Source organism: Canis lupus, chromosome X (assembly GCF_048164855.1).
Source record: "Canis lupus baileyi chromosome X, mCanLup2.hap1, whole genome shotgun sequence".
Lineage (NCBI taxonomy): Eukaryota > Metazoa > Chordata > Mammalia > Carnivora > Canidae > Canis > Canis lupus.
In genome coordinates, this window is record NC_132876.1 from 47752127 (window position 1) to 47774243 (window position 22117).

The 22117-nt window shown below is 44.6% G+C and overlaps 1 protein-coding gene across 1 annotated transcript; it reads right to left on the reverse strand.

The window, feature by feature from the left end:
• Positions 1–2208: 2208 nt before the first annotated feature.
• Positions 2209–14287, reverse strand: LOC140628828 (nuclear RNA export factor 3-like). The gene is made up of 19 exons (XM_072818367.1): positions 13879–14287; positions 10978–11152; positions 10603–10756; positions 9895–9978; positions 9696–9800; positions 9491–9571; positions 8838–8936; positions 8564–8673; positions 6704–6740; positions 6292–6360; positions 6151–6206; positions 5894–6001; positions 5715–5773; positions 5489–5604; positions 5354–5396; positions 4737–4809; positions 4016–4198; positions 3527–3576; positions 2209–3415 (listed from the first exon to the last, which is right to left on the reverse strand). Exons 1-18 carry the CDS (start codon positions 14075–14077, stop codon positions 3573–3575), a joined length of 1755 nt encoding a protein of 584 aa, XP_072674468.1. The 5' UTR covers positions 14078–14287; the 3' UTR covers positions 2209–3415; positions 3527–3572.
• Between the last annotated feature and the right edge of the window lie 7830 nt (positions 14288–22117).

A 22117-nucleotide genomic window follows, 5' to 3' on the forward strand; every position in this document is an offset into this window, starting at 1 on the left:
GGATGACAACCTCTGTTGGCTGTCTATGGGTAGTGAGTCCCAATTGAAAGTTATGAAAATGGAGAGTAGGCATGAAGTAAACAGAAAGTAGTGCATTTGGACTTTCTGTGGGTGTCAGGCCCTTCATGACCCTTGGGATGTTCTTACCTAAGAGGATTTCTGGTTCTCAACTGCAGAAATCAACAACATGAAGGCTTCCCAGGAAGTGGTGATCTGAAAGGTCTTTGCAGATGTAATTGAGATAGGAATCTCAAAATGACAGCAGCCTGAATTAAGGTGGATTCTAAATCTAATGACAAATTTCCTTAAATAAATTTAAAAAAAAACAGAAAAGGAGAAGACAGAATTAGAGGAAGAAGGCCATGTGAAGATGGAGGCAGAGATTTGAGTTATGCTGCCACAAGCTAAGGAAACCCCACAGCCACCAGAATCTGGAAGAGGCAAGAGAGACTTTCCCTTAGAGCCTTTAGATGGAGCATGGCACTGCTGGTACTGTGATTTTGGATTCTTGGCTTCCAGAATGTGAGAATTAATCTCTATTGTTTTAAGACATCTGCTTCATGGTACTTTGTTATGGCAGTCCTAGGAAACTAATACAGATTCTAGCATCTGGAATGATGGGCTGTGACAACAAATACCTTAAAATGTGGATGTAGCTTTGAAATTGGGAAATAGGTAGAAAATGGAAAAAATTGAAGGACATGACAGAAAAAGCCTAGGTGGTCTTGAAGAGACTGTTCGTTAAAATACAGTGCTTCTGGTGAGGTCTCAGAAATGAAGAGCATATTATTGGAAAATGTAGGAAAGGCAATCTTTGTTATAAGATGTGAGAAAACTTGGCTGAATTATGTTTTGTTGGATGTAAAGTAGAATTTCTAAACAATGAACTTGCTTATTTTGCTGAGGAGATTTCCAAGCAGTGTTTCTCCTTGCAGTTTACAGTAAAAGGTGAGAAGAAAGAGTTAAATTGAAGATTGAATTGTTACTTCTCAGCATATTTAGGTTGCAAAAGATTTTAAGTGTGTTCTGGAAAAAGAGCTGCTTATGGTTGACCACCCTTTGCTCAAGACATTAGATGTGTGGCTAATGGATCCAATCAATTTCTCAGCAGATTCCAGAAATAAAGATGAGGTTATCCAGTAAATATCTGTGGAAAAACCCCTTGTCTGATGGCATGGATTTCCTAGTCATACATGGAAGATTCACAAGGTTTTTAAGAAGAGCGTTAGACTACTTTGGACTTATAACACTGCCAATTTGACTTGAAGATAACAAAGGAGGCACAAAGTGAAGGAAGACTGTCAGACTTCTAGGATTCTAAAGGTAGGAAACATGATGATAGAGCTACTTGGCTGCTAATATGGGTCATTCCTCAAGAAAAATAGAGAATGATTATGAGGGCAAAGACACAGATATAGAGGCAGAGTCCAGAGAACGCAGGGCAACTGTGATGGGCCCAGAGAATAGAGCCTCAAGCCACAGAGGATTATTCCAGGCTGTTGAAACTTATCAGAATTCACTTTCCTGGAATTTCAAATTTCCTTGGGAGTGGTGAATTTACTTTCAATCCTTTCAAGTTCTCCCTTTCAAAATGAGAATGTATATCAGATGAATTCACCACCATTTATTTTGGAAGCTAATAACTTGTTTTCAAGTTTTATAGGTCCAAGATGGAGAAAAAATTTACCCAACTTAAGTTGAAACTATAAGACACACAGAAAACAATAACATGGCAACAGTAAGTTGCCACTTAAGTGGTAATGCCACTTAAGTAAGTAATCACCCACTCCTGATTTAGATGATGAGATTTGGGACTTTTAAAATTAATATTTATGGACTCCTGGGTGGCTCAGTGGTTGAGCGTCTAGACGCCTTTGGCCCAGGATGTGATCCTGGAGTTCCTGGATGGAGTCCCACATTGGGTTCCCTGTGAGGAGCCTGTTTCTCCCTCTGCCTATGTCTCTTCCTTGTCTCTGTGTCTCTCATTAATAGATAAATAAAATCTTCTAAAAAATTGATATTTAGATGAGATGTGGCCATGGTATGATGGAGGCAGAGATATGAATTATGTTGTCACACAGGAAAAATCACCAGGAAAACCCGAAAGCTGGAAGAGGCAAGAAAGGATTCTTCCAAGAGCCTTCAAAGGAAAATGACCCTTCTAGCACCGTAGTTTTGATTTTGGACATGCAGAATGGTGAGATGATCAACTTTTGAAATTTTAAATTTTAATTTATTTTATTGTAATGTTATGGCAGTCCTAGGAAACTAATACATCAGTACAGAAAACATGCATGATGCCATGCATTTACACACACACACACACACACACACACACACACACATTTCTCTGATAATACAATCATTAACTTTCTTTTCTCACTTATTACCTTATCACAATATTTGCAGTTGTGATTTTGTAGATTATTATGCTTACAGAGCTTTTTATATATTTACTTGGGTGTTTCTATTGATCTTATAAACAATTTTAGTATCAGTTTCCTTTCTCTCTACTTATGTCTTTATGTGTCAATGTCAGTAATATATGAAGACAAGTCTTTTCTCCTCAGGTTCTCTTGTGCTCTTTACTGCTGTTTTTCCCCAAATGGATTGTTGCTAAATTTGAATAGATTTGTATGGCTAAGAAGGAATAGTGTTCTCTGCCTAAAACTATTTGACTAATACACTAGGGGCACAGAAAAGCATCCCCAGGTATGACAGAGTGAGAGAGAACATGCCCCACTGTGGTAGCCACACAGCCACAGGACACACACATAGCCTGGGCGTTAGAGAGGTCCAGTTTTTGAGCCTCTACCCTTACTGTTTTCCAAGAGTCACTGAGCCTCTTTGACTCTCCTTTTCTTTCTCTGTGGACCAGTGATCAAAATACAGGCCTCGAATGGATTTTGCATAGATTCAACATAACATGCTATGTCACTATTTATTAAGCAGAGAATCAAGGATCCTGAGTGGGAAAATACACAACTGATCTTTTTTTTTTTTTTTTTAGATTTTATTTATTTATTCATGATAGTCACAGAGAGAGAGAGAGAGAGAGGGGCAGAGACACAGGCAGAGAGAGAAGCAGGCTCCATGCATCGGAAGCCCGACGTGGGATTCGATCCCGGGTCTCCAGGATCGCGCCCTGGGCCAAAGGCAGGCGCCAAACCGCTGCGCCACCCAGGGATCCCTACACAACTGATCTTTGAGCGGATTAGTGTCAGTTAAACGTTGGCTTCCCAGCCCCAAGCAAACCTCCCACTCAGTCAACTAACTCAGGCTACAGAAAAAAGACAACAAAGATGATGAAGATGAGGATGAAGATGACTACATCCAAGAGTTTCTTGTCAGGGCTGCGTTCTCAGGATCCTGGATGAGTCTGGGTGAGGGCCTCCTTTGGGATTGTGTGCTTGGCCTGGAGGGAAGTGAAGAGAAGGAGTTGGGAGATCAGCAGAGCCAGGAGCCCTGAGTTTCATCCCCAGGCCACCCAGTTTCGGCTCATTTGGCCTGAATTCCTCAGCCTCACCTTGGGCCAAGTGAGAACCTGTGTAGTCCCACTGGCTGTCATGAAGTTACCTAGTGTGGAGAAAGCATAGGTGATATCCATTAAAACTAAAGCAGACACAATCTAACTGCACAGTACCATTTCCCAACCTATGCAAAAGAAACATGCCACCACATTTATCACAATGTAGGCAATGGAATGAACCCTGTGGCACAGTGAGCACTGGGAAAAACTCCTGAAACCAAAATGTTTGTCAATAAAGGCACAGGTCCATGGATTTAGGAAAGTAAAACAACAAACAAAATGAAGCTAGCTAGGAAGGAAGGAAAGAAGGAAGGAAGGAAGGAAGGAAGGAAGGAAGGAAGAGCTCAGCTTATAAGTAATGAAAGGATAATGTTCAGGGTGATAATTAGTGAAATAAATGAGCAAAACAAATTACCTGCAAGTTGACATGATTCAATCTTGGTTCCTCCCAGCTCCCTCCTATCCCCATGCACCCCCAACACTCACTTCTGAAGCCACTGGAGATTCATCCCAGACTGAGTGGAGAAAGTCTGTACCACTTCCTGCTGCTTCTGGCAGAGGGTGGGCCAGGAACTGCAGGAGTGTGTGGGCACTGGGATAGAGAATGTGCTCTGGGTTTCCTTGGGGCTGGCGTCCCTCACAAACAGCTCATCATTCACGATGCACAGGCTGAAGGAAAAAAATGGGACCTTAGAAACTGGACAGATAGACAAACCCACACCCCAACAACGATCCTGCTCCCACTGCCACTCAGAAACCAGATTCTTTCCATACCCTTACTGGGCACGCCACTCAGGTTCCTTGGCCGGTACCTCTATTTTTCCTTCACCCTTTAGAGAGATTGTCTAACCAATTTCACTACATTTATAGGTTTATCCCCAAACCACGGACAATTTTACGTCCATATTTACCGAACACACCTGCCAAGGAGTGGACGGTCTAATCTCCATTTTCAGAGGAAGACACTGTGTCACAAAGAGATCATGTGACTTGACAAAGGTCACAAAGCTAGTGAGTGTGGGGATCAGGGAAAGAACCCATAATCTGATTTCAGAGCCAATGCTCTTAATCACTAGGAGACATGATTCCTTGGATGTACCTGATGGTTTTTCACAATATTGAGAACACCCCAAAGACTGTACCTCCCCATTCCCATACCCCTGAACTCATACTGAACTGGGTGTTACACCCACAACAAAGCACTCACCTGTAATTGCTGACAGGGGTAGCGATGAAGGTCCGGGTGAAGGCGCGAACAGAATCCTGAGACATTCCTTCCACTTCAGCAACACACAACAATACCCCCTTAGCATCCCACATGTTTACATACTCACACAGCATTCCCCAGTCAGGGTCTGAGTTGATATTCATGCTGAAGGGGACACTTGTTCTCTGGGGAGTCAAGGTGTTCTGGATGGGGAAGGCAATCTATTCCCTGTGACAGGGACTCTACCAGTGACAGAGACCCTATCAAGTGCATTTGATGCACTTTTCACAGCTGCTCAAGAGATAGGCATCATTAGCTCCATTAGCAAATGAGGAAACTTATAGGTTAAGAACCCAAGGTCACAGAGTAAGGATCTAGGATGAGAGCCGTCAAACTCCACAGACTGTGTCCCTAATGCCCAGACTATGTGGGGCAGACAGGCACAGACCTAGTTCAGACCGGGATGATTTGAGGGCAGAGTGGAGATGGGAGAACATAGCAGGAATAGGAAGGGGAGGGAAGGCACCAGAAAAGCTGGGAGAGTTCTGAGAGGGAGCCCAGCTAGCAGTGGGGAGAGCAGTGGGGGCATCTGGGGAGGAGGTTCTACACACACGCACCTTCCTTGAACACCCCATTGACGGAGAAGCAGATCATCATCTCCTGAAAGAGAAGAGCCCAGGTGCTAAGTCACCTAAACTTTCTACCCACCTGTGGCTTTCTGGGGTTGCCCAAGGGAGGAGACTGATGCTCACCGTCTGGAACCACATGTCCACCACGAAGAAGCTGAGGTCATGCTGAGTTTTGGGCAGCACACAGAGGGAGCGCACGATGTCACACTTTGTTTGCTTCAGCAGCTGAACACGCAGGGCTATGAAGAGAGGAGAAGGGAGCAAAGGTCAGGGGTTGCCACACCCGGGACCTTATAATTATCTCCTCACACCCCCTTTCCCTGTCCAGTATTCCCCATCACACACGCACAGGGGTCCTTAAGTTTCTTCAAATTCCTGCTCTCCTTGAAGTATTCACACAAGCTGCTTCTAGGAGAGAAAAGGGAGCAAGAGGTGGTGGTCTGGCCAGTGTGAGTGTTTCCAGGAGCTGCCCTGTGTCTGCTGGGGAGCCACAGGGCCCAGGAGCAGAGTCTGAGTTTTGCTACTCACAGGGCTGGGTCCTTGGGGTTGAAGGGAGTGGTCAGGGAGAAGCAGGCCTCATCGTGGTAGGCACTGAGGAGACCCTGACGGTCTCCAGAGTCGTAGATCAAGTAGTACCTGCGGGGGGATGGGGGGTGGCAATGAGGATAGTCTATCTTTGTGGTCTAGACCCCAAATGAGATTTCAAGACCCAGTCAGCAGTCCTGAGCTTGAGTGACCTCACCCATCCTAGCCATCACCTTCCCCAGATTCCCAGGAGTACTTACTGCAGTAGGAATTGCAGGATTAGACTCTTCAGTGCATCAGATCCAAAGAAGCTTCCCTGAAATCACAATGGTCCTCAGGACCATGGCTGATACCCCTTCCTCACGCACCACCCAAAACCCTGCTTGATCCACCCTTCTCACCTTGCAGGTTGGTAACTTCTTGTGAGCTGCAATACCAATGCTGGTTGGTGAAGGCGACTCCTGGCTATCCTGGGAAAAGGAAAAGAGGAAGTGGGCAGTGTAGACCAGGAGCTGGTACTGGACAATCATGGAAAGGATGGGCCCCAGAGAGGGTGAGGGTCAGAGGCCAGGTGTAAAATGGCCCTTGAAATTACATGGGCAAGACTACATTTGGGATCATCGTCTTGAGGTCCCTGATGCCTGTGGAGAACGTGGTTGAAGGATATCTGGAGCCCTTGTCGGGTTCCCACGCGAATCCCACGGTCTAAGGGTCATGAAAATTGTAACTTCTGCAAGACCTAAATGGCTTCAGGGCAGGTTGTGGGAAGCATCCGTGCCAGTAGAGAAGTCAATGATCAAGGAATACACCTACCAGGCATAATAACTTGGGAAACAATTCCAGGATGGAGCTGCATAAATCCAGACAAAATAGAAAAGTTAGTGAGACTTTCTTTGCAAGTGTCCTTCGTCATAGGAGCAAGCACACTTACACCTGACTCACAGCCCAGTATGTCCCACCTACACCACAGTGTCCCAGCCTTCCGGGGCCCTTGGCACCTCCACTGTGGATTGACCTATAGGGAAAGCACACACTCTCTTCCCCTCCTCTCTGATTCCATTTCTCCACCCCACCCCCTCCTCCCTCTCTATCCCCCTGGGCGGCTCCCACCTAGACTGCCCTGACTGCCTTCTCCAGTGCCACCAGAAGCAACATTTGGAGCTCAGGCTCCAGGGCTGAATTCCCCTCCCTGCCTCCCTTCTTTCCTTCAGATCCCTACCGAAGGCACCAGAGAGAAGAGGGAATGGGGTGGGCGCCCAGGACTCTGCTACCTCACTAGGGGTCCAGCATTCTGCAGCACTATGACCCCCCCCACCACCACCACCAAGGGATAGCCCAGGATGCTGGGGCATGGGAGTGAGTGAGGCAAGAACCAGGAGGCAGGGAGGGAGAGGGAGGGAGATAAAGACAGACGAGGGGGAGAGGGTAGGAGGAGAAAGGCGAGAGAGACATAGGGGAACCAGAGACTAAGAGGAAGAGAAAGCAAAGCAAAGGGAAGGGAAAGAAGCTCTACCATGGTGGCAGGGGTCAGGAAGGAAGAGAGAAGGAGGAAATGGCCCCATGGCTGCAGCCTTTTCCTTCATCTGCCCTGGCTGGCCCTAGCACCCAAAGTAGGAATGGAAAACATGCAGGTGTTGGGCTGGGGGCCCATTGGATGCTGATTGAAACTTTGTCACCTGTGTGAGCTAAATCCAAGCTGGGCATGGGGAACAAGGCAACCATAGGGGCAGGAGACCTGTCCCAGAAGGAGTAGAGGGTCAAGCCCCAGGTCAGCACGGCTGAGGTTCTGTGGCCTCCTCTTATGATCCCTGCTTTCCCTCCTGATGGCCCCTGTGCACCTGTGCCTGTCTCAGTTGGTTCCTAGCCTGAGGGATTATACCAATGTCGGGATCCCCAGGGCTCCCCTGAAGGACCAGTCGGGTTGATGAGATGTGTGGAAGGAGGGGAGGGGGAAGTGCCTCTGAGAGGCCTGTCCTTCATTCTCCTCAAGCACTTCTGCCCTCTGCCTTCCATCCCTGCTTCAGGAAAGCCCTCGGCTCACTGGCAGTCACCCACTTCTGGCCCCCTGACTCAGGGAACCCTGGTGTCTCCCAGGGAGGGACCAGATCTTGGCTTTGGGCCAGAGGAACAGGACCTCAGGGAACAGCTCCCCAGGACCTCAGCCCTCAGCATGGGGCAGGAAAGCCATCGTGGCTGCCTGAGATTGGGCGGGTTGGGGGGGGGCGGGCAATACATTTGGTTCAAGGAAAGGAGGCTCCCTCTCAAAACAAGGGAGGGAAACGCTGTCTCAGGAGGGAGTTGGAAGGCCTGTCTCAGCATGAGGCTCTGGGCTAGAGGGCCCTTCTCTGTCCAGGTCACAGCATGTGGTTCAAGGTGGTCATTCTGGTCCTAGTGAGGAAGGGGAGCCCTGCTTCATGGATCACACTTTGCAGAGGGCACGCTAGAGAAAACTGTGTGCAGATAGCCTGCAAACAGATCCCAGACCAGACAAACAGGTGAGCAGGTCAGAGGAAGGGAAGGAGACCTCTAAGCACAGGTGAGGGACAGAGGGAGGAGAGCATAGGGCCTCTGGTCCCCCCCCCCCCCGCAAAGGAACGGAGCTGCTGCCTCCTCCAAACAGGCACCATAAGGCATAGTTCAGAGTCCCATGGGGTGACATAGTGTACAACTGACCTTATGTTGGTTGATTTATCAGGAAAAGCGGTGCACAGGGAGCTTCTGTTGGCACTCATCTCTTCTGGCTGCAGGCTTTTGCTCTTGTCCAACTCCCCTGCGGACTTCACCTATAATTATGGGGAGGAAACACATGGAGCAGAGAAAGATGGCCAGGATGATCCTGCACCCGCAACCCTTCCCTTTTCCAACAAGTCCACTTCCTGACTCTTGTCACCACTCCATGAGCACTCCTGCCTTCCTTTCAAAGAGGGATCTGGGTACCACACCTCACCTCACTGTTCAAGGGCTTGATACTGGAGGCATTCTGCATAATGCTGGATGGGCCATCCCGCTGGTAAGGCTTCTTGTTGCTTGGGTTCAAGGGCAAAAGCTATGATGAGGAAAAAGTTAGAGTGAGGACCCCAACGGGGAATATCTGGGGCCAATGGGCCTCTTCTACCTAACCTCTCCCACTTCACCATCAGTCTCAGCACTGGGCCTGAGTCCTCACCTTGGAAATGTTCTTTCCATGGGTCTGCAGGGAGGCAGCCATGCTGTTTCTAGGATTCAGTACCATTGCAATATCATGGGTGATCAAGTCTCCGAGAAGCCCAGAGGAGGCAATCAGAAGGCTGAGGAGAAGCCCGGCTGGTACAGCTCTAGCTCCAACCCCTCCCCACGTTACCATCCCTATGTCTCCTTCCCAGGCAGACCCCTCTGCCCTCACATGCCCTAGAATTACTGCTGTGGGCATACCAGAGGCATAGGGGACTCTCTGGCTCTTAAGAGGTTGCTGGGAAACTACGTATCATTTGTTCATGGTCAGCTGCAGAGTTAGAGATGGGGTCAGTGGCTCTGAGTTTGAGGTGGAGATGGGGGCAATAGGTGTGGGAAGAAGATGTGGGTCTGGATGTGGATGCACAACTAGTCTTGAGTCTGCATTACCTTTGTCTGCTCCACCTTTTCTGACATCAGCTCCTTCTGCACAGAGTGGGGTGCGTCAGAGGGGTAGACAAAGACAGAGACCTGTAGGGAACACAAGAGGGGCTGGGTAAGTACCAGGAAACCTGAGCCTTGGGAACACGCAAGACCTTACCCCTCTCTTGCCCTCCTGCCCCCAACTAGCTACAGTCATGCCCTTGGCACGCACCGTTTCATTATTCTCATCCCAGATCTTCCCGTTGACACTCTTCAATGCAAAGGCAATGCTGGCATTCTCAACAAAGAACTGGGCCTGCATTTTCTCATAGTGAAACTATAGGGAGAATGGCAAGAGAAAGAGAATATGAGACCCAAGACACTGCTCATCTGCCCTGTTTCTTCTCATCTGCCTCACTGTCTTCTCTTACTTCAACTGGGGTGAAGGGGACACTGCATTGTCCCTGAATCAGATTCAGCAGCCACGTCTCTTCATATTTGATGCCGAATGGAATCTAGGAGGCAGAGATGGGAGAAGAGATTGACACAATGGAGTCCAAGGTTAAGAGAAGGTTAGGGAAGACCATTGTCTTTGTTTCATACATTTTTTTGGGGGGGGGCTTTAAAACTTTAAAATAATTTCTTCTGATAGGACATTATCCATTATTGCAAACGTTTGTACCAGACATGGATTTCCTTTCCATTCAAACGCTTTTCTTCAAATAATCAACTTAAGATGTTTAACATGTACTTCCTTTTATAAAGTTCCAAGTGATCCTAGCTCAGGGCAGGGTGCCTTAGCCTGCCTCTCCAAAGGGGACACCAGAGACTCAACCTCCTCCCACATTCAGCTAGAGCTAAACTGAGCCTTCCGGTGTGGAGTTGCTCCATCTCCCTGGCTGTAGTCTCCTCTGCTCTTAGACAACCTACCGGATTCTCCCTGTAGTCAGTCTGTTCCCTTTATATTGCTTCTCTGAGTCTGCCCTTACTTGATCTAGGATGTTAACTCCTGTTAATAAAAAGACTGCTTACCCACTCCTCTGCCCCAGAAAAGTACCCAGCATCTCTACATGAGTCCAACACAATTCCCTCTGTTCACCTTCTTCTGCATATTAGGCCCCTTTTGCCAAGACACTCACTATGATCTTGAACCAGCTCCCCGAGGTCTCATCCTGCCTCTCCCCCTTCATTTTTCTCTCTGGAGGCTTTTGCTCTCCCTCCATGTTAGCTTGGACTTGGTCTTGTTTCTGAAAATTGCCTCTCCAATGACACGGTGGAATGGCATAGGGAGTGCTGTGGGCAAGTGGAAAGAAGAAAGTAGTCTACATGTGCTCAGAAAGACTTCTATTACACATTTTCCAACTGATCCCAGGGTACAATAAAGTTTGCTCAATCATTATCCTGATTCTATCATTCTTCACTCTTCCAGGTTGGAGAAGAGACTGATGTATTCAACTACAAGGCTATATATTCCACTGGCTGGTACATTTCAGCTATGCTGACTGGTCACTTACTATCTTACTCGGGTGCTCATGTGAGTGCCATTTGTTGCTGGATCTCCATCTTGCTGCTGGTGGGGTGAAGGACAAATGCCAGAACTGACTTGTTCAGACCAGTTGTTATATCTCCTTCGGTAAATACTCCAGCATCTTGCTCTTCTTTGCAAGGAGTTACCTACGTTATTATGCCCTGAAATTGAGAACAACACGTCAATGGTCCCAAATGCCACAAAAGGTTCTGGGGAGATACCATGGCTAATGAAGAAATATCACTGACTTTTATCATCCAAAAACAAAATAGGGCACAGTGCCAAAAAGGTTGAAAAACTTCACTGTGGTTCCCTTTCCTGGGAGGATGAGACGTGGGGAGCGTTTGCAGCCACGAAGAAATCGAGCACAGAGGAAAGGGGTTGGGCCTAGGGTTTCATCTGTGATGTTAGCCCCCTGCTCTGCCCTTTTCAGGCTAGGTGACCTGGGACAAGTTGCCTAGCACCTCTAATTCACAGTTCCCTCCTCTGCCTTGGGGGATAACAAAATCCACCCTGAAAGTTTGGTGTTATGGTTCAAGGGTCAAGGGTGAGTTCCCACCTGAAGAAAGAATTAGAGAAGTGAAAGTTAGATTTAATGAAAATATCCAGAATAGCCTGGAGAGACATCATATGGATAATACCAGAAGAGAGAGGAGAGAATTAAATGAGATGTAGTGGGCATATCTAACACATGCTTCATTTGAGTCCAAGAATGAAGGAGAGGGAAATGTGGAGAAGTGGCATTTGAAGAGATCTTGCTTGAGAACCTTCCCAAAGTAACGGGATAATCAAGTCAGTATAACAATACTAAGAGGAGACAAAGTATGCTTTAAGGAAAAACATTCCTAAAGGAAAGATGTACATTTCACAATGATGTTAATGTAGCAAAACTGGGAAAATTTGTGACCAGAAGACTCAGACTAAAAGAAATATTAAAGGTTCTCCTTCAGGCAGAAGAAATATGATCCCACGTGGAGGCACAGAGATGCAGGAAAGAAAGACTAATGAATGGCATTTGTGAGTATGTAGGCAAGTCTAAATGAGTATCGACTATATAGCACCATGAGGCTAATTTCTTCTAGGGGTTTAAATATACATAGAATTAAAATTCATGGCAATACCTTGGGAGGGTGTGAGTGGAATCAAAGTGTTTCAACGTTCCTTCACTGTCTGAATGAAGAGCTTTAAAGAAGTAATTTACATCAGACCGTGAAAAGGCAAAAAAGTACATTATGGTATTAAGGGTAAATACTATGAGAATGTTTAACTGTCCGGCCAAATAAGGTAACAATTTAATACTAATATAGGGGTGCCTGGGTGGCTTAGTTGGTTAAGTGGTCCAATTTTTTTTAAAGATTTTATTATTTATTCATGAGAGAGAGAGAGACAGAGACAGAGACAGAGAGACAGACAGAGAGAAAGAGGAGGGGTGAGGGGAGGGGCAGAGTGAGAAGGAAAGGGAGATCATCTCGAGCAGAGTCCACGCTGAGCATGGAACCCAAGGCGGGGCTCTCTCTCAAAACCCTGATATCATGACCCCAAGATCAAGATGTGAGCTGCAACCAAGAGTCGTGGCTTAACTGACTGAGCCACCCAGGTGCCCCAAGGGTGCGACTCTTGATTTTGGCTCAGGTCATGATCTCAGAGAGAGCCATTCTCTCTCTCTCTCCCTCTCCCCTGCCCCTCCCCACCTCTCTTTCCCTCTAAAAAAATACTAAATAATTTCAAGGAAAGGAGAGGAAAAGGGCCTTACAACAGGCAGAAATAAATGTGCAGTTAACACGCTGTATAGAAATCAAGTTATACCTATATTTACATTAAAAGTTTCAGACTGGATATTCCAAATAGAAAACCAGATATTATGAACCTAGAAAAAAAATTCCATCAAATGCTCCTTAAAAGAGACACATGCAAAGTTTAATTGTCTAGAAAATTTGAAAATAAAACTAAAACAAGGCAAAATGTGTACCATTTACACACTAACGTACTGCAAGCTGGTGTAACCATATTACTAAAGGGAAAGGTATTAATTCAAGGGGGGAAAGCATTGCTAGAGAAAAGAGGGATGTTTCATTATTATAAAAGTTTCAATGTAAAAAGAAGCCATTAGTACAAAATTCTAAATTTGTGTGCATGTCTTAACACAGAGCCAAAACGTGCAAAGCAAGTGATCACAGTAAAAGGAGAAATGGATAAATTCACCATTACAGTGGGAAACATTAGCACACCTCCTTGAGTGACCTATAAAATGGCAGACATAAATTCCACTAGGTGGAGATTTTAAAATGAGAATTAAGTAAACTAACAAATTCACTTAATTGGCGTGGAACAGGGCACATAACCACTACACGTGGGACATTCCAGAAGAGGTCATATGCTGGGTTATAAAACAAACCTCAAGAAACTTCTATGGGGGTAATACAGTCTACCCTGAATAGTTTATGTAAGAGTCAAGGGTAATGGTGGGTGCTCTGCCTGTCCCCAGCCTCTAGCAGGCATCCAGAGAATGTTAATTTATACCAACACCCCCTCCCATTTGCCTCCTACCCTGCCAACCTAGGAGACCCTCCCCACTCTCCAAACTCTGGACCTGTGAAGACCACATAAATCAGGTCTATCCCCTCAACCAGTGAAGAAAATTCACCTCAGCCATGACCACTTCCATAGGAGGGGAAGTTTTCCATGTGGAATGGAACCAGGATGGGAACGTCAGGGCCCACTTAGCCCATTTCAAGAGAGTGGAGAATAGTCAGCCTGGGCCACTCCACCCTTCCTCTAAAAGGGGGTTGGCTGGGTGTCCTGTGGGGTGATGTGGTTTGGGAAGGGGCCCAGAACCCCTCATACCCTCTGGGGATCTGAGACCAAGGCCTCATGCTGACCAACTCACCCATGGTGTGGACTGAAGGCAGTGATCCGTCACCAATGTCCTCCCGGTTTGCTTGTGAAGAGAGTCTGTGGGGTCTGGAGCTGGAGGTTTGGAGATCAACGACGGCTGCTGAGGAAGGGGAGGGGAGGTCCCGAACCCCTTTGTCAGCGCCACACAAGCAAGATGGAGTCCTTACGGGAAGTCCCTTCCTCAAAGGCATGGAGAAGACAGCCTCAGGCGCCCGAGGCGACTTTATTTCTTATAATTACTGTCCCCTGAGTTTGCTACCAGCCTACCAGGGAACTGTTTCCAACTGAATCTGCCCTGCAGAAAAGGCCAACTAGAGTCAGGAGGGGTGGGACCGGACCCAGGTACTTATAGCTACAAACACAGGGGACTCTGTATGCCAGACTCTGTATCCACTGCAATACATCTTGTTCCCTCATTCTGTGAACCCAGAGAACTCTGAGTGCCAGCTGTAGGCCAGACTCTGGACTTGTTACATTGCATCTGCTCTGTCATGTATTCCTTAACAAGGGGACTCTGATATCACAGTCACCAGCTTTTCGAGGTTTCTTGAGGTTTAATGAGGTGCCAGAGCTTGTTTGGGGTCATTCAGATGCTACTTGGAGAAACAGAAACTGCAACTGAGCTCCACAGAATGGCGGTGACATGTCCATGCATACGTAGCCTAGCTAAATTCTTGCTTCAATATTGGGATTTTTTTTTTAAAGTTAGAGCAAAATAACAGAATATTCTGAAAATAATTACATGGCTGGCATCGTCTCCACCTCATTCCAGAGAGATAATAGCAAGCAAACACACACGCGCGCGCGCACACACACACACACACACACACACCAGCCAAAAGCAAAACACACACACATAGCAGACCTGGAAACTATAAAGGACATAGCAAACAGAGTTTGGTGGGTCACTGTAATGAGAGTAGAATTAAACAAATCGTGCCTTTTCCTTTACAACAACAACAAAAAAATACAGTCAGTGTAGTGGTCAGAGCCAGAAGTGTAGCTCTGAAAGTCTCCGACCAGAGGGCTTTGCAAGGCAGAAAGAAGGAGGGAGGCGCTTGGGCTCCGGTGCATTAGCCAGAACTTTCTGGAATTTTCCACTCCCTTTGGAATGTTCTACTCTGTCCACAATCCCTTTCTGGATCTCCATGCCCTGAGAGAGAAAATTCAGTCCCTGGGAGAGGTGAAGAAAACTCTGCACAGGAGAGCGTGAACATTTGGGGTAAGGGAAGGGTAAGACAGAAACACACACATATACAGATAAACTGTCAAATCAAAAGCTGAAGTTTGTATTTGTTTATTAAGCAGTATCATGGGAACATTTTCATAACATGGTAAATACATGTGAACTTTTCTTGTGAATTGGTTATTAGATATTTTCAAGTGTTCCCCTCAACAAATTTGCCTAATTGCAAAATGCTAAACATTAAAAATGTATACTTAAAAAATGAAATCATTCTGCACCTTCCATCTATATGATCCCCTCACTCCAACTCACAGGTATCCAAGATATCCAACGTAAATAGATTGGTGCACATTTTCCAGAGGTGTTTCTGTTTAGGTAGTGTGTACACCTACCTTAAAATATTTGTGTACTTACGTGGCTACAGATACATACTTTTAAAAATTTGCAATCACATAAATAATTTTCTGCAAATAGATTTTTTCACTTACTTATTACAACGTCTCCAGATTGCCATTTCTTCAGTTGATGCAGTGTGGCATCTTTCCAGACGTTTACTGGAGAAGCATTTTGCTTTTTACGTAAATTATTTGTTATCATTTGTCCCTTTCTCCACTGATAAACAAAAGTCCTTCATTTTCTAGCCCACTAGCACAAATTCTGTAATATTGTTTGCAAATATTCATTCCTACCTTTTCAAGCTTTTAACTTTTTTTCTTTTGGTAGTACAGACATTGCTTTAGCTTTCATGGTAAGGATACAGTCAACAAAACTCAAAGACAACCTACAGAATGGGAGAAGATATTTGCAAGTGACATATCAGATAAAGGGCTAGTTTCCAAGATCTATAAAGAACTTATTCAACTCAACACCAAAGAAACAAACAATCCAATCATGAAATGGGCAAAAGACATGAACAGAAATCTCACAGAGGAAGACATAGACATGGCCAACATGCATATGAGAAAATGCTCTGCATCACTTGCCATCAGGGAAATACAAATCAAAACCACAATGAGATACCACCTCACACCAGTGAGAATGGGGAAAATTAACAAGGCAGGAAACAACAAATGTTGGAGAGGATGCGGAGAAAAGGGAACCCTCATACACTGTTGGTGGGAATGTGAACTGGTGCAGCCACTCTGGAAAACTGTGTGGAGGTTCCTCAAACAGTTAAAAATATACCTGCCCTACGACCCAGCAATTGCACTGTTGGGGATTTACCCCAAAGATACAAATGCAATGAAATGCCGGGACACCTGCACCCCGATGTTTCTAGCAGCAATGGCCACGATAGCCAAACTGTGGAAGGAGCCTCGGTGTCCAACGAAAGATGAATGGATAAAGAAGATGTGGTTTATGTATACAATGGAATATTCCTCAGCCATTAGAAATGACAAATACCCACCATTTGCTTCAACGTGGATGGAACTGGAGGGTATTATGCTGAGTGAAGTAAGTCAGTCGGAGAAGGACAAACATTATATGTTCTCATTCATTTGGGGAATATAAATAATAGTGAAAGGGAAAATAAGGGAAGGGAGAAGAAATGTGTGGGAAATATCAGAAAGGGAGACAGAACGTAAAGACTGCTAACTCTGGGAAACGAACTAGGGGTGGTGGAAGGGGAGGAGGGCGGGGGGTGGGAGTGAATGGGTGATGGGCACTGGGTGTTATTCTGTATGTTAGTAAATTGAACACCAATAAAAAAATAAATTAAAAAAAATGAATGGAAAAAAAAAAAAGAAATGACAAATACCCACCATTTGCTTCAACGTGGATGGAACTGGAGGGTATTATGCTGAGTGAAGTAAGTCAGTCGGAGAAGGACAAACATTGTATGTTCTCATTCATTTGGGGAATATAAATAATAGTGAAAGGGAATATAAGGGAAGGGAGAAGAAATGTGTGGGAAATATCAGAAAGGGAGACAGAACGTAAAGACTGCTAACTCTGGGAAACGAACTAGGGGTGGTGGAAGGGGAGGAGGGCGGGGGGTGGGAGTGAATGGGTGACTGGCACTGGGGGTTATTCTGTATGTTAGTAAATTGAACACCAATAAAAAATAAATTAAAAACAAAAAAAAAAAAAAAAAAAAAAAAGAATTGCTACCAGAGCTTTCTTTTCAGGACCATTTGAATGGTAAATGGCAGAAGCAATGAAACGCCGGGACACCTGCACCCCGATGTTTATAGCAGCAATGTCCACAATAGCCAAACTGTGGAAGGAGCCTCGGCGTCCAATGAAAGATGAATAGATAAAGAAGATGTGGTCTATGTATACAATGGAATATTCCTCAGCCATTAGAAACGACAAATACCCACCATTTGCTTCAATGTGGATGGAACTGGAGGGTATTATGCTGAGTGAAATAAGTCAATCGGAGAAGGACAAACATTATATGGCCTCGTTCATTTGGGGAATATAAAAAATAGTGAAAGGGAATAAAGGGGAAAGGAGAAAAAAATGAGTGGGAAATATCAGAAAGGGAGACAGAACATGAAAGACTCCTAACTCTGGGAAAAGAACTAGGGTTGGTGGAAGGGGAGGTGGGCAGGGGTGGGGGTCACTGGGTGACAGGCACTGAGGTGGGCACTTGACGGGATGAGCACTGGGTGTTATTCTCTATGTTGGCAAATTGAACACCAATAAAAAATAAATTTATAAAAATAAAAAGAGAAGTCATCAAAATAAACTAAATGGAAATTATGAAACTGAAAAATACAAAAGATGAAATTGATAAAGAAAACTCACTGAGGGTATTATGCTATATGTTGGCAAATTGAACTCCAATAAAATAAAATTTAAAAAAAATAAGGAAAAAAATGAATGGTTAATGGTTCTCCACCCCTTCATTTTGAGTCTGGAGGTTTCCTTATGTCTAAAATAAATCTCTTGTAGACAGAAAACAGATGGGTCTTGTTTTTTTATCCAGTCTGATACCCTGTGCCCTTTAATGTGATCATTTAGACCTTTCACTTTAAGAGGAACTATTGAAAGATGTGAATCTAGTGTCATCATATTACCTATTCATTCCCCATTTCTGTGGATTGCTTCTTCTCTGGGCTCCATCTTTCTTTTACCGGGTCCCCCTTAATATTTCTTGTAGAGCCACTTTGGTGGTCACATATTCCTTCAGTTTCTGCCTATCTTGGAAGCTCTTTATCTCTCCTTCTATTCTGAATGACAACCTTGCTGAATAAAGTATTCTTCATTGCACGTTCTTCTCATTTCGTACTCTGCATATATCATGGCAGCCCTATCTGGCCGCCAGGTCTCTGTGGAGAGGTCTCCTGTTAATCTGATATTTCTCCCCATATAAGTTAAGGATCTCTTGTCTCACACTGCTTTAAGAATTTTCTCTTTATCTTTGAAATTTGAAGTTTCACTGTTGAATGTCAAGGTGTTGAACAATTTTTATTGATTTGGGGTGGGGGGTCCTCTCTATCTCTTGGATCTGAATGCCTGTTTCCTTCCCTAGATTTGGGAAGTTCTCAGCTATGATTTGCTCAAATACACTTTGTGGTCCTCTCTCTCTCTCTCTCTCAGCCTCTTCTGGAATCCCAATTAGACGTATATTTTTCCTTCTCAAGCTATCATTTATTTCCCTAAGCCTTCCCTCATGGACTCTTAATTGTTTTTCTCATTTTCCTCAGCTTCCTTCCTTACCATCAACTCGTCTCCTATATAACTCACTCTCTCTTCCACCTCATTAACCTTAGCACTTAGAACATCTACTTTGGATTGCATGTCATTTATTCTACTTTGAATTTTGGCCCAATTACATCTCAATTATACAGTAATGAGGTCTTTAGAGTCCTTTATGCACTTTTCCAGAGCCACCAGTAGCTTTATAATTGTACTTCTCAATTCTCAATTGAATTTATGACATCGTATTGAAATCCAAATTCTGTAACTCTGTGGCAGAGCACTGTTTCCAGTGCTTTCTTTTGTGGTGAATTCTTCCTTGTAGTCACTTTGTCTAGTGCAGCGTGGCTGTATGAATAGCTTGAGTCAAAAGTAAAGTCCTAAGTAAAGTATACCCTAGATGATTCTGACAAGGTCAGAGAACAGAAAATAAAAGAAAAAGAACAGAACAAAATAAAACAAAAGGACCACTAAAGTAAAAAACAAATTCTAAAACAAAGTAGAAAAACTAAAAAGCCAAAAACAGAGAAGTAGAAACAGAAAAAGCAAAAAAAAAAAAAAAAAAGAAAAAGAAAGAAAGAAAAAGAAAATATTGAACTGGAAAAAGAAAAAAAGGGGGAGGTAGTTGGCAGTGAGGAAGTGGTAGTTGAGAGAGAATGTCATCTACCTGAGGGTTCTTAGAGAGTGATCCTCTTGGTTCAGCATGTATTTTGTTCTCTATGTTAGAAGATGCTCAATCCCAAATTTATATAAACCACCAATACTTATATAAAAGCCCAACACTGACCACCAAAACATAAACAAGATAAAAGAGGGGGGCAGAATGGGAAGGAAGAGAGAATATAATCTCACAGAATGAACCAACATGGTATTCCACTTTGTTCTGGGTGTATGTTGGGCATGTTTTAGAAGGTACTAATTTCCACCATTGTAAAGCAAAACGAGGCAAAAAAAAAAAAAAAAACATATCTCCTATGTCTACCAAAATTAAATTGAATTCATTTAAGGGATTCCAGAAGTAAAAAAAATACATGTAAGACATGTAATTGTCGAAATATGAAACACAAAAAGGAAAAAAAAACTTAAAAATGAAGAGCTGGTAAAATATTGTAGTTAAGGCAGCAAATGAGAAAAAAAATATTGGAAATTTTTAGTTTGATATAAAAATTAGTTGTAATGGAAAAAGAAAAATAAAAGGACCCTCTAGTCCTATATACTATTTTCCCTCAGTCCTGGAGCTTCCCAGTGCTTCTTGCTCAATAAACTTGCTCTTCCCTTGTTCTTCCAGCAGTTCTCCTGGGGGATTGGTCTGTTGTGCTGATTCTCAGGTGTCTGTGCCTGGGCAGAGATGTCCTGCCCTTTGCCAGGTGCTGGGCTCAGTATGAGCTGTTTATCCTGTGAGGCCTTTGTTCCCTAGAGGCCCCGCCTCTCCCAGGTACAAGGTGAAAGGAGGCAAAACAACAATGGCAGCAGCCAGATTTCCAGCTCTGGAGTTGAGCTCCCCGTGAGTAACGAACCGCAGTCTCCCAGTCCGCACCTGCTTAGATGCTCCCGGGGGCAGGCACAGGTACACTGATCTGCACAGCCTGCGGGGCGCCCAGTGGCAGGAGAATTCTTGCTTTCCTGTGCCCTCCTCCCCCACTTGCACCTGTCCCAGGAGGGATGCAGGATCGCTGGCTTTGTCTGCTTGGGCGCCCTGGGATCCCGGGCCCTGTGCCACTGGACCTGCACTCCCGGGGACCACCTCTCCCAAAGGGAACAGGGTACAGCCCCCTCTGTCTAGAGCCAGCCCGCCTAACCAACTGGCTTATCCCAAATGCCTTGGAAGGCTGTGGCACGCACTCCAGCCCTTTACTGATATCCGACCGTGGTTTGGAGTGAGCTTTCCCCCAAGCGCCCCTCCTCTTATAGTGACTCCAACAATCTCGAGCCTTCATTGCCCCTTCTGTGTTTTGCCCGATTTCCCTGTTAAACACTTTTCTGACAGGGAAAACTCCGGCATGGATTTTTAAAGTTCCCGCCTCTCCAGGGCTGGGCTTTCTTGCCCAGGAGGCTTTTGCCACTCCGCTTTAGCCTGGCTACTCGTGGTTCCCCTCCCCCACTTTATTCTTTTTTCTTTTTGTTTTCTTTTTTGCCTTCCTACCTTGTTAGAAGCGAAAACTTTTCTCTCTAGCATTCCAGCTGTTCTCTTTAAATCTCAGGTTGAATTCATTCATAGGTGTTCAGGATGTTTTGAAAGTTATCTAGGTAAGTTTGGGGGGCCAGGTGAGTTGAGGACCCCTACTCTTCCACCATCTTGACCCTCTGCACATCTGTTTCAAGACAGTTTTAACTACTGGGGGTCCTTTGAAACTTCATATAAATTTTAGGATGATTTTTTTTTATTTCTGAAAAAAAATGCCACTTTAAAAATTGACATATAATTATCATACAGTGTTATATTAGTTTAAGGTGTACAATGTAATGATTTAACAATTTTATACATTTCTCAGCGTTCATCAAGAAAAGTGTACTCTTAATCCCCATGACCTATTTCAGCCCCCCCCCCCCCCCCACCTCACCTCTGGCAACCATCTGTTTGGTCTCTGTAATTAAAGGTCTGGTTTTTTTATCTCTCCTTTTCTTTTTCTTTGTCTCTTTCTGTTCTACTTCTTAAATTCCACCTATGAGTGAAGTCATATGTTATTTGTCTTTCTCTGAATGAATTCCTTCACTAAGCACTATACCCTCTGGGTCCATCTGTGTTGTTGGAAATGGCAAGATCCCATTCCTTTTATGGCTGTATAATATTCCTCTGTGTGTGTGTGTGTGTATGTGTGTGTGTATGTGTAACTTTTTCTTTTTCCGTTCATGCATCAATGGACACTTGGGTTGCTTCTGAATCTTGGCTATTGTAAATAATCCTGCAATAAATGTAGAGGTGCATATCTTTTCTAGTTCGTGTTTTTGTATTCTTTGGGCAAACACCCAGTAGTGGAAGTACTGCATCACATAGTAATTCTATTTTTAACTTTTTGAGACACGTGCATACTGTTTTCCACAGTGGCTGTACCAGTTTGCAACTCCACCAACAGCACGAGTGTTCCTTCTCCTCTCTGCATCCTGACCAACACCTGTTGTTTCTTGTGTTTTTCTATTTTAGCCATTCTGACAGGAATAAGGTGGATATCTCATTCTTCTTTTCATTTGCATTTCCATTATGATTAGTGAGGCTGAGCATCTTTTCATGCACATAGATTGGAAGAATCAATGCTGTTGAAACGTCCATACTACCCAAAGCAATCTACAGGTTTAATGCAATTCCTACTCAAAACATCAACAGTTTTTTACAGAACTAGAATGGACAATCCTAAAATTTGTATGGAACCACAAAAGACCCCAAATAGCCAAAGCAATC